Raw genomic sequence first — 15,514 nt, forward strand, 5'->3', positions numbered from 1 at the left:
TAGCGCATAATCTTCGCTCCGAGAAAGGCTTTCCGTACGATGCGTTTTCTGTTCGTTGTTTTCCTTCATCGCGAGTGGACGTATTTTGTCTAGTGAAGCCACACACTCTGTTACTCCCCCCGTTGAAGCGTACGTTTCTCACCCTTCATTGCTTACAAACCGATTTTCACTCCAATCCCAACAAGCGCACTTCTATTCGTCGGTGCGTGTACATACCTTTCTACGTTTGTGTGTGCGTGCGTGTGTGTGTGTGTGCGTATTCATTTTCCTATTTCCGTCCCGTGTGGAGCTGCCCCATATGTGTTGAATGGTTTTCATCGCAACTTTATTTCTATCCCCTCGAAATGGGGAAAAGAAACTAAAACTCGCATCGAAGCTACCGATACCCAACCAAGCCTACGGAGATATGGAGCACGAACCATAGCAGGCAGAGAAACGGAAAAGAAATAGTAGTTAACGGAAGGTATAAAGTGTGCCACACCATCCGAAAGCGTGCGGAATGGCACACTTGATGGTGAGAAACAGCGGACGAACCGTGCATTGTGATAAATTGATGAAAATGGATGCGATTAGAAATGGAAAAATGCAGTTTTGCGCGGTACGGATTCCTTGACGGCTTGATATACCGTCCATAGTGAGGTATCGTAAAGTGCAGGCCTTGCTCCTATAGTGTGTGACAAGTTTCGGTGCTGCTCTTCCCGTGCTGGTGACTATTGTTGCGTTGTTTACTGAACCTCTGCTTCCCCATGCCCACCGGATGCACGGTTTCGTCGCTACGGTTGTGTGATTTTCCGTTCTCTCCTAACTTACAAGGGACGCTTGCGTACGGTCACTTAGGATAAAACTGATCTGGTATCCGTGTGTGGGGAATATGGTGTACGAATGAGAGTGCGTTATTTTATACGAAGTGGTGCCATTATCAACTATCATCATTGAATGTTCCGAATTACCATTAAACAGGGAGCACCAAAACACAAATTGCACACCCTTCTCAAAACATTCAACTCTTCCCAAACTCCACATTTGAAAGCCCGTTGCGTCAGGTTGTATAAAACTCCACCCAAATTTCCACCATCAGTTCGTTCTTGCTCTTGATGTGCTACCGATGAAGAACGTTCGGCAAAAAAAGGTCTATAGTGAAAGTGATAAAGAAGGGGAACAAAGGTTCATAACCGATTCAACAGGGGGAAACTGGCAATGAATTCGACATGCCACCGTTTACCAGCCGGTAAACCGCGACCCGATAAAACATCCAGGAAGCAAAGAAACACAACGTCGTCTACCGTACCCAACGTTTTTTTTTTGCCACCCTTTCGGTTACTATTCACATTTTTTTTCTCTTTAGCAAAACCGATTTCCCTGCCCGTTTTGCGCACGCTCGATACAGCGGAGGAAAAATCGCACAAGGAAAATTAAATTCTCCTCCTCGAAGGGTGGATTGTTCTGAATCGGTGAACAAGTGAATCGTAGCAAGCGCTTTACAGGTTTTGCGAGAAGAAGTAAGACAGACAGACAGAGAGAGAGAGTGAAAGAATAGATCGCTATAGAAACAGCATTGAGAGAGAAGATTGAAATGATAAAATCACCACCGTCTAACTGGTCCAGACTTTTCTGAACCAGGGGGTTGATGTCGGATTACGCGATGGATTGCAATGAGAGGACGCACAAAAAAATGTAATCGTCGAAGAGTTTTGAGTGAGTGTATTTTTGCGATATGGAAACCCGATTATTATCCGTTGGATTTGAGCAGAGTGAGAAATGATGGAAATGATAAAACGCTAACTCGCCACTGCAAGAATACGAACTCCCGTTTGAGTTGTTCCCCCGTCGACACGAAGAAACAACGTAACGGACCGATGGAAATTGGTTGGAAAAATACCGGAAAACTATTTCTACGCTTCACGATGATTGTTTGGTGTACGAAATAATGTGCTGTTCGTTTTATTTTCCCGACCCGACGGTTGTTCACCGTGTGTTGAATCATTTTAAGACGACCGTGACTTTTCGGTTCTCTGTCATCATCGTCGTTCCGATCTTACGTTTTATCCCAATCCCCAAGAAAACTAAGCCGAGAGAGAGAGAGAGAGAGAAAAGGAAAAGGAAATACATTTTATTTTTAGCATTTTCACAGCTTTCCACTGGCGTTGAAAATCGTCAATCCCCTTTTGCTATCTTATCCGGATGGAAACCGTAACGCCGTAACATGCCTCTGGTCCCAATTCCATTTCCCGGATTGAGTTTGAGCGTGTGCAACGTTCTACACAACATGCAGAACCGCACAAAAAATGCATCCGTTCATTGACAGTGAACGCACGTTACCAAAGTGGATCTAATTTAAGGATGCTGTTTTTGGTGACGGCATAAAATTAATCTCAATTGTTACCATCTCACAACAGACACATCATAGTTGTCGTAGATCGTGGTAGTAACACTCGTTGGAAAAGGTTTCTCCGTATGGTCGCATAATGTCATTGGCGTTCAAGTGCTGTTATGCAAGCAAACGGTGATCTTGGGTCTTTCTCAGTATTATGCTCACAGACAGAGCGACAAAATTTTTGGTTTATTAAGTGGTTAGTTGAGGAAAAAAACTCAACAAAATAGTGTAATAGGTTAGTTCCGAGGATTCGATTTTGTCTGTGTGCGTGAAGTGTGCCCATAAATTTTATTATTATTACACCACTTACGATCGTTTTCGATGATGATGTTTGATAGTAGTCCACTTTATCAGTAAAGTCTGTGAGGTGACCTGAATGGTAACGATACCTTTGCAGCCAAATAGAATTGTTGTGGCAGTCTCGAATGTTTATTGACGTTTTGATGTTGCCGATAGCCAGGAGTAGATAAAGCGTGTAGAGAGGAAGGTTTTGTCTACAGTTCGTTACAGTTGTGGCTTTTGAGAGTAAACATTCTATTTGCGTGTCAGTTACAAAACTCACAGTTTAAAAAGAAATTACTATTTAAATTTGTTAACATGCAATGCGGTTAATCAAGATTTTCACACATTACCGTGACATTTCAATGACAAAATCTGAGTGGAGAACGGAATTGTTTTGGAGTTGAAAGGGTGTTTTGTAAATATCGTCTACATGTGACTGCTTTATTTGATATGTCACCAAAAGAGCCGACCTTTTCTCGGTAGACTGTTGTGGAAGAACTGGACACCCAAAAAAAAGCCAAACCATCTTCTTCTTGCAAGGTGTAAAGTATGTTTAACCAACCCTTTCCAATTTCCGAAGGGAAACAAATGCCTCAGGCACCTTACATAGGCACACACCAAAAAACCTACCTCCCCCGGGGGAGAACGCTTTAATGAGCAAACCAAACATGGTCTTTCTGTTTGGCCACTCTGTAGCACCATCATCATCATATGCTGTGTAAGCATACAATTCATCTTCTCCGAAGTTTCACTTTGCTTTTTACCCCATTCTAAGCGCAATAGCACTAATCGTTTCAAATGCCACGTGTTGCATCGATTGCGTACTGCGTAGAACGCGTTAAATAAAAGCGCAAAGAACCATGCCAGCGCACGCATTGTGCGGTTCGCTGCTTTTCGCGGACACTTGTTGACCGCACAAAAGCAAGTGTTTCGTGGCATAGAAACTAGCACACTCGTACGATTCTAACTGTAACGCAATTTCATGTCTCTATTGTGTACGGTGATTTATAGTTTCCGATTAGGTATAAAGTTCTCCAAACTTCGCTCGCCAAGATGAAGCAAAAAGGCTTAGTTTTAATAGAAATTAATAGCATTTCTTCTATTCGAGGGCTTTCCATACTCCGGAACGGTGCACACTTCCGGGCTGTGTGTTTATCCTTTGCGCCCTTAATCGAATTAAAATACTTTACATGCTTCATCATCATGGCACCAAGAATGGCCAAGGGTGCCGGCGATGCGGTAGTCTACAACCCAAAACGAGGCTTGTGACAAAACGAGTTAAAAAAGAGGTGAAATCCAACACCCCGTATCCACCGTCCTACAGGTTCGCGTATTCCCGCTCGATGGATGTAACAAATTGGATCAACAAACTTCTCGGCCCTTCGAACCATTCCCTTGCCTTCCGCCCTGCTGCTGCTGCTGCTGCAAAAAAAACCGGAAGTCAAATGATCAAGTGCAAAGGAAAGAATCGAAGCGAAACGTTAACCGCGTCCGTCGTACGGGAAGGATTGTTTCATGAGGGGGAAGTTCTTTTTTCATGGCATCAAATGACTTTACATCCGCTAATGAGTTAACGAGTTTGTGTCTAATTTAACAACGAAAAGTGGAAACCATTCGCACCATTCGATTTGACACCAATGCGTCACGCAAATGATCACTTTCTGCCTTCTTCAGAGTCTTGTTCTGTTTTTTTTACTTCTATAATCTATAATCGCTCACTTGGTGTCCTGTTTTTCCCCCGTTTACTAATTTCCCTCTTTTTCGGGTTTGATTTCTCGACGACAGGTGGTTCGAATACGGGCCTAACAGTAAAAAAAGTGTACATTTTCCAGTGAAGATCATTCAGCGATCGTTCTCCCTTGTACGTACAACGTTCAGTGGCATTAATGTGTTAATGCGATATTGATGAACCATCGTTTGGAAGGAAAGAGTTTTGTTTTTGGTCAAAGTAGGTAAATTGTGAAGTTTCACAACAACAACAACAACAACAAAAAACTCCGCGCAACCACGCACGTTAAGCCGTGTGAACGCGAAGCAAAAAAAAAGAAATAAAGGGCCGATAAGCGAAAAAAGTAGCACAATATCGGTGAGAACTCGAACAGTAGTGTGTTGCACACGAAGGAAGGAAGGGAAAATATCCATAAGTGCTAAAGTGCGTTGGACTGTGTTGTTTGAACGCAAAACGGTAAACTTGTGCAAAAGAAAAACAACCCAAAAAGTCGATAAGTGAAACACAACGGTCAATAGGCGTTAAAAATGGCATCTCCAACACCGGCTCCCGTGAAGAAAGTGCCGATTCATCTACAGGTAAGATTGGGTGGGAAAACGCGTGTGAAAATTCGGAAAAGTTGAGGGTCTTTTTTTTTCAAACCCAATTTAATGCGTAGGAAAATACTTCCACACAGAAACCACAAGAGATTTTATAAAAATGTAACAGACTTTGAATGAGAAGCGCATCTCAATTATATAAGTTAGGAGGGACTTTTTGAATAGACTAACAAACGCATGTCTGTCTGTCTGTCTTGTCTGACATCATACTAACGAACAAAATATGCAGATACTGGTTAGTTCAATGGTTATCCTTTATGATGAAGAAATTTTCAGATGGAAGTTTTACATAAGTTTTTGGATCTAGCCAAAAGATCGTGATGAGAAGAATATTTAGATTCTGCGTCTTACTAACAAACTTATTATCACTTAATGTCTTATTAAGTGGGCATTTCTTCAGAGGGAACAGTGGGGTTGTACTCTGATGAAATGTAGGGCTCTGTAGATTCGTCTTTTCTGCAGCTCAAGTGACTGAGCACAACATTAGAAAACCACAAATTTTGAACCAAAAAATAGCTTTGTTGGAATACCTAATCAATTTAGATCATGCTACTAATTCCACAAAAAAAAACGGAATCGCTTCGGTATGACTCCACCAATTTTGGAAGCGGTTCCAGAAGGTAGATGAAATACTCCGAGCTTGGAGTCGTCCGGAGTCGTCCAGAGTTCCTAGTCGTCAGTCGGAGTCGTCGGGAGTCGTCCGGAGTCGGCAGTCGAAGCCGTCGGACGCGGCTGAACCGTAGGAATCGTTGGGACAGAAATGAATTGAAATTCTGGAGCATTTCAAATCGACCATGATAAGGTGATACGGTGATCAGCCTACTCCGATATCTTCGGCTGCCGACTTGCGACTCCGGACGGCTTCGACGATTCTGACGGCTCCGGATGACTCCAGGCGGAATGATGATTTTGATTTAGTCGAAATCGGAGCCTTAGTTAGAATGCTCCGAAGTGGTTCGGAGCCGTGGGTGTGGTTTCAAGAACCCATCACTACTACCAACCCACCAGAGCCTAGTTGCATATGATATGGAAGAGTAAGGCCAAACTAGAAGCAGAATATAAGTATCTTCAAGGCACACTTCCACACAACGCATAACAGAATAAAAGTATTACACTCGACAATAAACACGATCCCTTATGCAACCTCACGCAATTGCTTTATCGTCCACTCACCATCGGTCCATGATTTTTTTGTGTCTGTCTTCTAGCTCACAGTAGGAGAATCGTTTACCACCGAGCACAGCTATGAATTATTAATAACCCAGCAACGTACCAAACGGCCGTAAATAATCCATCCCGAATGATGATTCACTGTCGCACTGTCCCGAAGTGTGCCGTATCGTGGTGCACCGTGTTTTAGGGTGCGATTTTATTTAGGAAGTTTTTCGAACTCTTGTGCATGCATCAGAAAGGGAGGGAACACTCGAGTGACGGGTAAAATGTATTTGCATGTTTCGTTTCCGCTTTGTACTACTTCATCGATATACCAGTCTGATAAAACCTAGTTTGTGGGCCTTTCTACTAGCTTTATTGATTCTCGTCCCCAAGGCAGAATGTCTGTCCGTTGTAGAAGACGGGCGAAGAAGGTTCCATTAAGTTTAGTTTCCACTTGTCGCAACCTGCCGGTCCTGTCAATTTAAATCAATTTGAGTTTTTCTTTCAATGGCACAATAATGGCAAAGGGTTTCTTAAGACTGTTGTTGACCTTCAAAAATTACCCTTTCTAGGCTACTTGTTAGACATAACAACGATAAACCTTAAGCATATGGTCCCTCAAAACGGTTTTTTTGCCCACCTGATTCGCGTTCGTATCTGTTCAAGTCCGTGCTGGAGCTTGTTGTGTAAAGCAACCAGCAACAAAGTTATTTTGCTTTCTGGGGTACTATCATGCCAACCAACCGATCACTTCCGGTCGGTGCGTTCATATGCAGTGGAGAATAGGAGCGAAATAATAGAACAAGTCTGAACGGTGTTGAATTTAAAACAGTAATACAAAATACGAAAAAAAGCAACCCTACCCCATTGCGTTTGTGGCTTATTCTAGTAGTGTAAAGCAGCAGACCGGAACTTGGCCAGCTACTACCGACGTTTACAGATTTACATCGACGTTAGTTCGTTACTCGTACACCTTGTACAAGGAAAGGGAACAATCAGAAAGCCTCAATCTTCACTCTCTTCGAGCTGGTGATTGGGGTATTCTAAGCTCTAGACAATTCAATAGGCGATTACCCCGGTGTCGAGTAAGACGAACACGGACGTTACGTCAGCTTTTTCGCGCCCAAAAATGGATCCGGACCTGGGGAAGATGGTCGACTGTACAATGACCCCCCCAGGTCGGTGTACTGTTTGTCTGGCATGGGTGAACATGAGACTAATTGGGATATGAGTTGCCACATTTGCAACATGACCAACGTGGCCACCACCGGAATACGCTGCTGTCAGATTGGCTAAATTGAGTAAAACGATCACTATCGGAAGAGTTGCCTTGGAAATAGGCTCCGTGTCGTTTGTTCTCCACGGCACATACATACGTATAATAAACGTTTGGTTGGATAACTGTTCTGTCTGCTTAACTGTTCTGACCTTAATCCGTTTTGAAGACAATTTAGCAAAAAATGCAACTCCTTATCAGTGGTAACGTGCACTCGGCGTACGATCGCGTGTTTATTATGTTAATTGAGGCCCTTTGCAGTCCTTGTGCAGACTTATGGTAAACAGGGGAATTGAAGGCAATGTGTTGGTTAGTTTATTGGTTAATAGATACTTTGAGCAGTTTGCAGTTCATTCGTTTCATTTGAGCAGTTGCAGTGTAATATTGCATATTGCCAGCAAATAAGAAATAATGATCGTTTGTATTGTTAGGTTTAATAACATGATGAGAGTCTTTGAGTTTTATCGTAGAGTATTAATTTATCGCATTAAAACTTTATTTTTCTTGTGTAATTTATATGGGATTTTATTGTACTAACTTGTGGATCCCCAACCTACAAAGCCAACAATGCCCAATTCACCCCAAATGCTTTAAATGTGTTATTCAGAAAAGTAATTACATTCGTTCAATACAAGTACAAGCGATTGCCTGTTGAATCATTCATACAATGAACGACGTATACAATTGACAATGGCCAGGAATAGGTACTGCGTACAAATCCAAGCAATGGACGACCACAGCAACTACAACAACGATGGATCTTAAGTGCATCTCAAACAAACGTAACAGTTCCCGGTCTTGGAATAAAACAAAATGCTTAAACATATGCTCATTTTCATCACAAAAACAATAACAAACCATTGAAAGAGGGTGCTGGAAATGTTATGCTAAAACATAAGAACTTACCCTTACCAATGCGCCAAAGTTCCTACGATGTTCTGTCATTTGCCGCAATGCTTGGGGAACCTCCCTTGTTGGAACAACCGCTTGGAAATTCTCAAGTACTCGTACTATCACACGTTTTTATCCCATTATGTGTTAATATTCGTGTAGCTCTCCATTCCTCCCCTTTCGTTATCTTTATCTTCTTTATCTTACATGATTAGGTGATTTAAAAATGGAAGGGAAAATGAAGTGAGAAAAAAAGGAAACTCCCTTTCTCCACAACATTTAGACGATTGAAAATTTTTGGGGATTGTTTTTATTTTTTCTTGGAGGCGCATTTTAAACACTCCTTTGCATGTGTTGGGAGCTGAATGTCGGTGAAAAGGGATTAAAAATCAATTGTGTCTATTCACCCCCCGAAACAAATCGTTAACCGTCGATTGAATGAGTTGTTTGGATGTTGCGGTTTTCCACTGGGCAGGGCAGTTCGCCGCCGTCAGCGAAAACATGGCGATAAATTGAAATCTTAACCGTGCTAACCGTTTGCTGCTGCACGGTTTTTGGTGAGATTCGTTTTGTTACAAATGTTTTTTGTTTTAATGGTGTTTTTTTTTTGTGTAACAGGAAACAAAAAGTAACATTGGTTTAGACTTAATTTGCGTTCCAGTTACACGTGGGCTTTTGATTTTTTTTCGTAATGGAATTCATTTTGCTTATTCGTTTTTTTAAATTTATCTTACAAAGAGCGCCTAGCTATTGGTGAAAAGTATTATCTTCAGTCGTGTTTGAAAGTTGCTGAGTAATTGTGGTCCTTTGCACCGGTCAACGCAATTGCGTGAAAATTCTCAATTAAGTTGTTATTAAGGTAACAGACTGCGTGCGTCAGAATGACGGGTAGAGGGTTACAATAGTCTTTATTCGTTTGGCCATGGGCAAAACGACATGCCTACAAAAGGGTCAACATTTGTACATAACAGCCGACAACGTTCTTCGGATTGAGGCTGGCCAATCAAGAGAGAAAGAGGCATGTGGCTATGTGGAAATTCTATTCCGGTCAGCTTACATTCCAGCAAACTGTACGTCTCCGTCTGTGGTTCACTAAATTCTCAGGTGTTGGTGCTAAACGAAACCATTAGCGAATTGCTATATCGCGTCGATGGCCTTTTAAATATAGACTATTGATTGCCAACTGGTTATCATTATTCTTCGGTACCAATTCCCCACCGCTTTATTGAATAATGCTCACCACAACAGTACACCGGCACTGAAAGAGGCTTAGAAATAATTTTACATAATTCATTAATATTAGATGGTATAGATTAATGATGATGCAGGTGATAGGTAGGTACATATGTGTGATACAGGGTTGCTTTTGAAACATGTGTTTTGAATAAACGAATTATGTATAATCGCAGTAAACTTTGAACATATTTCCCCTGCGATTTATTACTATCGCAGTAAGCTTTCCCTGAGCCTCTACGAACCCAAATTATCCCAATTGGTTCTCATTATCATCTGTGACCTTAACCGAAACAGAAAGTTGTGTGTTTGAAGTATTTGCTTGGGAGTCAACTGTGTATTGTCGTGGTTCGATAAGATGTCCGAAACTGTCCCAGATAATACTGCTCGTATGGTGAAGTCTGAAAATCGGTCAGAAGAAGAATCTTCTAATTCTGCTCCTACCGATAGCACTAAACCCATCGACATGGCAGACGCATCCACACAAATTCAAACAGAAACTTCCGAATCATCCACAAATACGGTACCAGCGGAAGCCATTTTTCTGTTGGAGCCGGCAAAACAGTCTGCCAACGTTCCAGAGGTGTGACATAAGCACTTGCGGGAATTGCAATTCAATCACAATTGCTATCATCGTTTCGTGACGGTGGTCAAGCAAGAAGAAAGATGTCTAGGGAATTTAAATTAAATTTAAAGGATCCAACTAATGAAAATGTTCTTCCACTTTCCTCCTCCGTCTTTGTCTCTTTCGGCAGAGTGCGCAAAATAGACTGTACATCAAGCGCGGTCACGTCGTGAACCATGATGGAATGCAACAGGCGGATGTGTACATCGAGGATGGAACTGTACGGTAAGTGGAAAGCAAGGTGTGTGGATCGTACGGCAATTGCGACAATCACGGGATTCAATCCATAATGCGGCAGTTCCGGACCAAACCGTTGCCAAATTGTTTGGAGTTTATCAGCGTCGAGCGCTTGTTTGGCATTAGTTCAACAATAAAATTATGCTCACGCCGTCGCATTGCCAAATATCGATTCATTTCCTTGCCGGTCGGGATCTCGGTCGCTGGGGGTCTCGTGCCCTCTGGAGCGAAACTTTTTGAAACGTTCGTCTTTTCGTTCATAGGTATGTTGGTTCAGGTGCAGACTTTGTTGTTCCCGGGGGCTGTCGCACGATAGATGCCACTGGTAAGCTGGTAATGCCCGGTGGTATCGATCCGCACACACATTTTCAGCTAGAATTTGGAGGCACTGTCTCAGTAGATGATTTCTACAAGGGCACCAAGGCCGCAGTGGCCGGTGGCACCACAACCATTCGTAAGTAGAATCATGAGTGATGCGACGAAAACACGGCTGAAAGACGATTTTGATCGATTTTTTTTCCTATTTCCAGTGGACTTTGTGCTTCCGAAAAAGGGCGAATCGCTGCTTGAGGCGTACGATACATGGCGTGCAAGGGCCGATCCAAAGGTGGTGTGTGACTATGGTCTGCACATTGGGATCACCTGGTGGTCTAAATCGGTACGGGATGAGATGAAGATTCTCTGCCAGGAACGTGGCGTTAACTCGTTCAAGTGTTTCATGGCGTATAAGGGTCTGTATCAGCTCAACGACTCCGAGCTGTACGAAGTGTTTGAAACTTGCAAGGAACTTGGAGCGGTGGCGATGGTACATGCGGAGAATGGCGACATAATTGCTAAGAACGTAACCAAACTGCTATCGGAAGGAGTGACCGGACCGGAGGGCCATGAATTGTCCCGCACCGAGGAAGTCGAGGCAGAGGCTACCAATCGCGCTTGCGTTATTGCGCATCAGGTACGTCAGGCTTTTCAGAAAGCGTGAAGTTTATATGATATTCTAGCTAAATGGGCGAATTCATAGCACCACAAAAAACACTAAACTCTACGGGCTAATGACACTGCAACGATCGCTCAAAACAGAGAAGCGATAAGATTAAAAAGAACAATTGTTAATGCTTCTCGAAAATATGGTGTAATCATATCTGTAGTGCGACAATTGCAATGGTACAATATGCAATAAGAAGATGAGGTATTTTTCTTACACGACGATGCATAAAAGATTAGATAACATTGTGTAACAAAGTTTATGAATACTTCATATGCTTTATACTTCATATACTCATGATCATATGTTTTTCAATTTTTTCTATACAATGCATTTATTGCTTGATTTTAGCAAAAAATCCAAAATTATCAAACCCTAGTGCATACACATTTTCACACATAAATTCATACTATCATTTTTGTTATAAAATCGTAAAAAAGGCTGCAATGCAGCTTCATAAAAGTTTGTTCTATACACAAACTTAACCTAAAAGTCAACATTGGCAGTCACAAAAAACGACATTCAGCATTGAGCTTGACCCACTTGTACTACCTGCTCGAAGCTATAGTAACGTTATAAGGATATTCAAGCATAAAGGTCTCTCGGTGTACCATGAGGTTATATGCAAAATAGCGATAAACACGCAACACGCACGAACTTGAACTTTCACTTTCATTTTGAAAATAGGGCACTTTAGTTTTTCTACACATTTTCACTTTCACTTCATATTATTTACACTATGTTTTTTTTCTATTTAATTACTATTTCTTTTCTATTTCTGTTTTTTTTAATTATTTTTATTTTATCTTCTTTCAATTTAACTTATTATTTTCTGTTTCTTAACGATTCTTTCTAAATTTTCCCATCTTTTCTTTTCGACTTTGCTCGTTCTGCGCGTGTTCTTCCGTAATTTTCGTTCGGTTCCTTCCATTGAAGGCTCAATGTCCGCTGTATGTTGTGCATGTAATGAGCAAATCGGCTGGTATTGAGGTAGCTCGCGCTCGTCGCCGCTACAATGGAACTGGCATTTTCGGTGAAACATTGGCGGCTGCACTCGGCACTGATGGTACACACTACCACGACAAATGCTGGCATCATGCGGCCGCCCACGTGCTCAGTCCACCGTTGAGACCCGATCCTACCACGCCGGAATTTCTGATGAAACTGTTAGCCCAGTAAGTAGCTCCTGTCGGTTGTGTTCATAACCTTAAAGTGTAAGGATATCTGCTGTTATAGCTACTACATGCCGTGTGTCGATCGTTTTGTTTTAATCGATTTTCATACACTAATTCGTCTCATAAAAAGCTTCTGTTATCAGCTGCGTGTCATTTGCTGCGTGTTATACTAAAATAATGAGATTTCGCCATATTTACTTAGAATGCAAAATTGCTTTATGCCCCTAAGTCCCATTTCTTCATTTACACTCATCTAATCTAATTTTCTCTATGCTGCTGCTGGAAAATCGAATGCTGCAACGGTTGTTCGACATATGTTTTGCGTTACTTGTGCGCTTTATCGCATAACTGGTGTTGTGGAAACTACGCACTACACACTAATCCGAACTAATTGAACATTGTGGCAACATTTGTCAAAAAACACTTCAATACCCTGGATTCGGTATCACGAAATCATCCAATCATCTGGTGGACAAACAATCCAAACACTCGCTACTGGCGATACACCTCTTCGCACACAAACAGACGAAGGCACCATTATACGTGACACGAGTGACTAGCAAACTGGCTGCTGAGCAGCTCTCGCAGGCGAAACGGCGTGGCCAGGTGGTATATGGCGAAACGTTGGCCAGTTCGCTCGGTTGTACGCTGACCAACGTGAAACCGAACGCTTTGGTATATTTCACGACTAGCCCACCGATTCGAAAGGATCCGGAAACTCCCCGACATCTGGTGAAGTTCCTGGCGCTGTAAGTTTACACCACACGACTCTTCCAGATATTACAGATTATCATTATAGATTGTTACATAACTGCACTAGTTTTGTTTGTTGCACATGCTTTATTGTTAAAAATAGCAACTGATTTTGTTTTATTAATTTTTGATGCATAGCATAACATTGCTTTAATTGTATTGGTTACCTTTTTTAGGGATGATCTGCAGACGACTGGCAGTGACAACTGTACATTCAATCGCAACCAAAAGGAGTTGGGACTGAAAGATTTCTCCAAAATCCCGAATGGTGTCAACGGAGTCGAGGATCGAATGTCTGTGGTTTGGGAAAAAGGTGTTCAGTCAGGACTTATCGATCCTCAGCGTTTCGTGGCAATCACCAGCACGAATGCAGCTAAAATTTTTAACCTCTACCCACGAAAGGGACGCATTGCTCCTGGGTCCGATGCCGACTTAGTAATCTGGGATCCAAAAGCAGTGCGCACAATTTCCGCATCTACCCATCATCAGGCTTGTGACTTCAACATTTTCGAAGGCATGAAATGTCACGGCGTACCAGAGTTTGTGATTGTGCGAGGACGTGTATGCGTCGAATATGAGTTAATTCGCGTCGCAGAGGGTCAAGGTTTATTCCTGGAAACACCCGTCTACCCTTCGTTTGTGTACGATGCGCTGAATGGTGTTTCCCGCCCGGAAGATGAATCTGACGAAAAGCACACTCGCAATGGAATTCAGAGTTTGGACCTAAACTCCAAATCGGGTCATGATGTAGATATCCCCGATACATACGCCCTACCCGAGAAGTACATTCCAGGTCCGGCATTGAGTGTTATCTCCGGCGATTCACAGCTCAGCACTCCACATAGCGCCCGTGGTCATCGTCCCGATGGGTTAAAGAATATGCAAGAATCTACCTTTTCCATCAGTGGTAAGGCACTTCAATCAAAATGCTTTGTTGTGCGTGTAATCATTTCTCAAACTTATGTTTATTTGTAGAAGAGCTCGACAAATCGGAAGCACGCTCGTGTATTCGCGTACGGGCTCCTCCCGGTGGAAAGTCTTCCGGATTCTGGTAAGGTTGGAAATACCCTTGAAGCATTGGATATGAAATGAATTAAGGAATGGTATGCAAAGTTACCTCTCAACACGATCACCTCCAACCATCCAAAGAAGTACACGTGCACTAAGTATGAACCAGCCGCACGACGAGCGACCACCACAACACACCACTAGGGGATACTTTCGAACGAATAGCCGATAAAAAAAGAAGTTGAGAAGTGGAGAAGGGAATTGTTTCGAAACCATATCAAAGCGACCAAACAGAATTGATCGTTTCGATTAAAGTTTTGGTGACTTTTGACGTTGGTCCCAAAGGCGCTGGATAAACCAAACAATCAGCTAAGTAAATTAAATATATTATACGTTTTCGAGGTTATGGAGCGGGTTCCGTTCATACGAATTACAATAACTATCTACAGTTCTGATACTTTCTGCAACTGTAACGTTGGACTAGGATCATGCTTAAGTTATTTAATTTATTACATTGCTTCTTTTGACTAACTAGCTGCTAAATGATTTTTTTTAAATAATGATATATTTTTATTATAGTTCAGTTTAGTATTCTGACACCAACACAAAATAATTGCTGGAAATGTACTTTAATGGAAATGGATTGAAATACGTGCAATAGATGTAGGAGTTTTTGATTGTGAGTTAAGTTTTCAGTTAGCAGATAAAAAATCATCTCAATTTGGTAGTAAAACATGTAGCACACTAAACAAGCATCATATATTTTCTGACGCACAATGTCTTGATATAAATCTGGCTTAAGTGATAAACAGTGAATAAGATTAACAGCTCGCCGACAGGACTGAAACATAAGATCAGGACTTTTTTACCTTGCAAAACTAGTAGATATGAATGCTGCCGGTTAGCTGAACTATGCTACTTATTTTCACTAGTAGCTAGAATTCAAAATTTATAATCACTAGTAAAACAAATCAATCGGACGAATGAGCAAGCCAAAGTTGGTAGAGATTAACGAAGCATGATCAAAAGTGATGGGACCGAAAATATGTTTTGTGTGACTTACTTGTGTAGATCGCTAACGATTGCCTTCATACATTTTTTCGCCAGGAGCCTTGTTTTTGCTACCAGTAACTGAGCGATATGTGTACGTGTTTTGTGCGTTTTTCTTCACGCCTCAACCAGAATTGATTTGTCT

At 41.9% G+C, this 15,514-nt stretch overlaps 1 protein-coding gene across 9 annotated transcripts; it reads left to right on the forward strand.

Annotated features, from left to right (window-relative positions):
- The first annotated feature begins 16 nt into the window (after positions 1–16).
- LOC125763273 (dihydropyrimidinase) lies at positions 17–14,725 on the forward strand. Of its 9 annotated transcripts, none has more exons than XM_049426190.1 (8): positions 17–514; positions 4,442–4,963; positions 10,295–10,389; positions 10,665–10,855; positions 10,932–11,353; positions 12,320–12,558; positions 13,488–14,218; positions 14,287–14,725. In XM_049426190.1, the coding sequence occupies exons 2-8, from the start codon at positions 4,913–4,915 to the stop codon at positions 14,364–14,366; spliced, it is 1,809 nt and encodes a 602-aa protein (XP_049282147.1). In that variant the 5' UTR covers positions 17–514; positions 4,442–4,912; the 3' UTR covers positions 14,367–14,725. The 9 variants fall into 9 exon arrangements, with proteins under 9 accessions (XP_049282147.1, XP_049282146.1, XP_049282148.1 ...); XM_049426189.1 differs by having other exon boundaries at positions 17–463; XM_049426191.1 differs by having other exon boundaries at positions 17–202.
- Positions 14,726–15,514: the final 789 nt, after the last annotated feature.

This window comes from Anopheles funestus, chromosome 2RL, assembly GCF_943734845.2.
Source record: "Anopheles funestus chromosome 2RL, idAnoFuneDA-416_04, whole genome shotgun sequence".
Taxonomy (NCBI): Eukaryota; Metazoa; Arthropoda; class Insecta; order Diptera; family Culicidae; genus Anopheles; species Anopheles funestus.

What these genes read in the sequence shown, in the direction of transcription:
- LOC125763273 (XM_049426186.1), top strand. Translation starts at nt 9,898, where the DNA reads ATGTCCGAAACTGTCCCAGATAATACTGCTCGTATGGTGAAGTCTGAA. An exon ending in AGTCTGCCAACGTTCCAGAG is followed by an intron (nt 10,123 to 10,294) that starts GTGTGACATAAG and finishes CTCTTTCGGCAG; the next exon opens with AGTGCGCAAAATAGACTGTA. An exon ending in ATCTACCTTTTCCATCAGTG is followed by an intron (nt 14,219 to 14,286) that starts GTAAGGCACTTC and finishes GTTTATTTGTAG; the next exon opens with AAGAGCTCGACAAATCGGAA.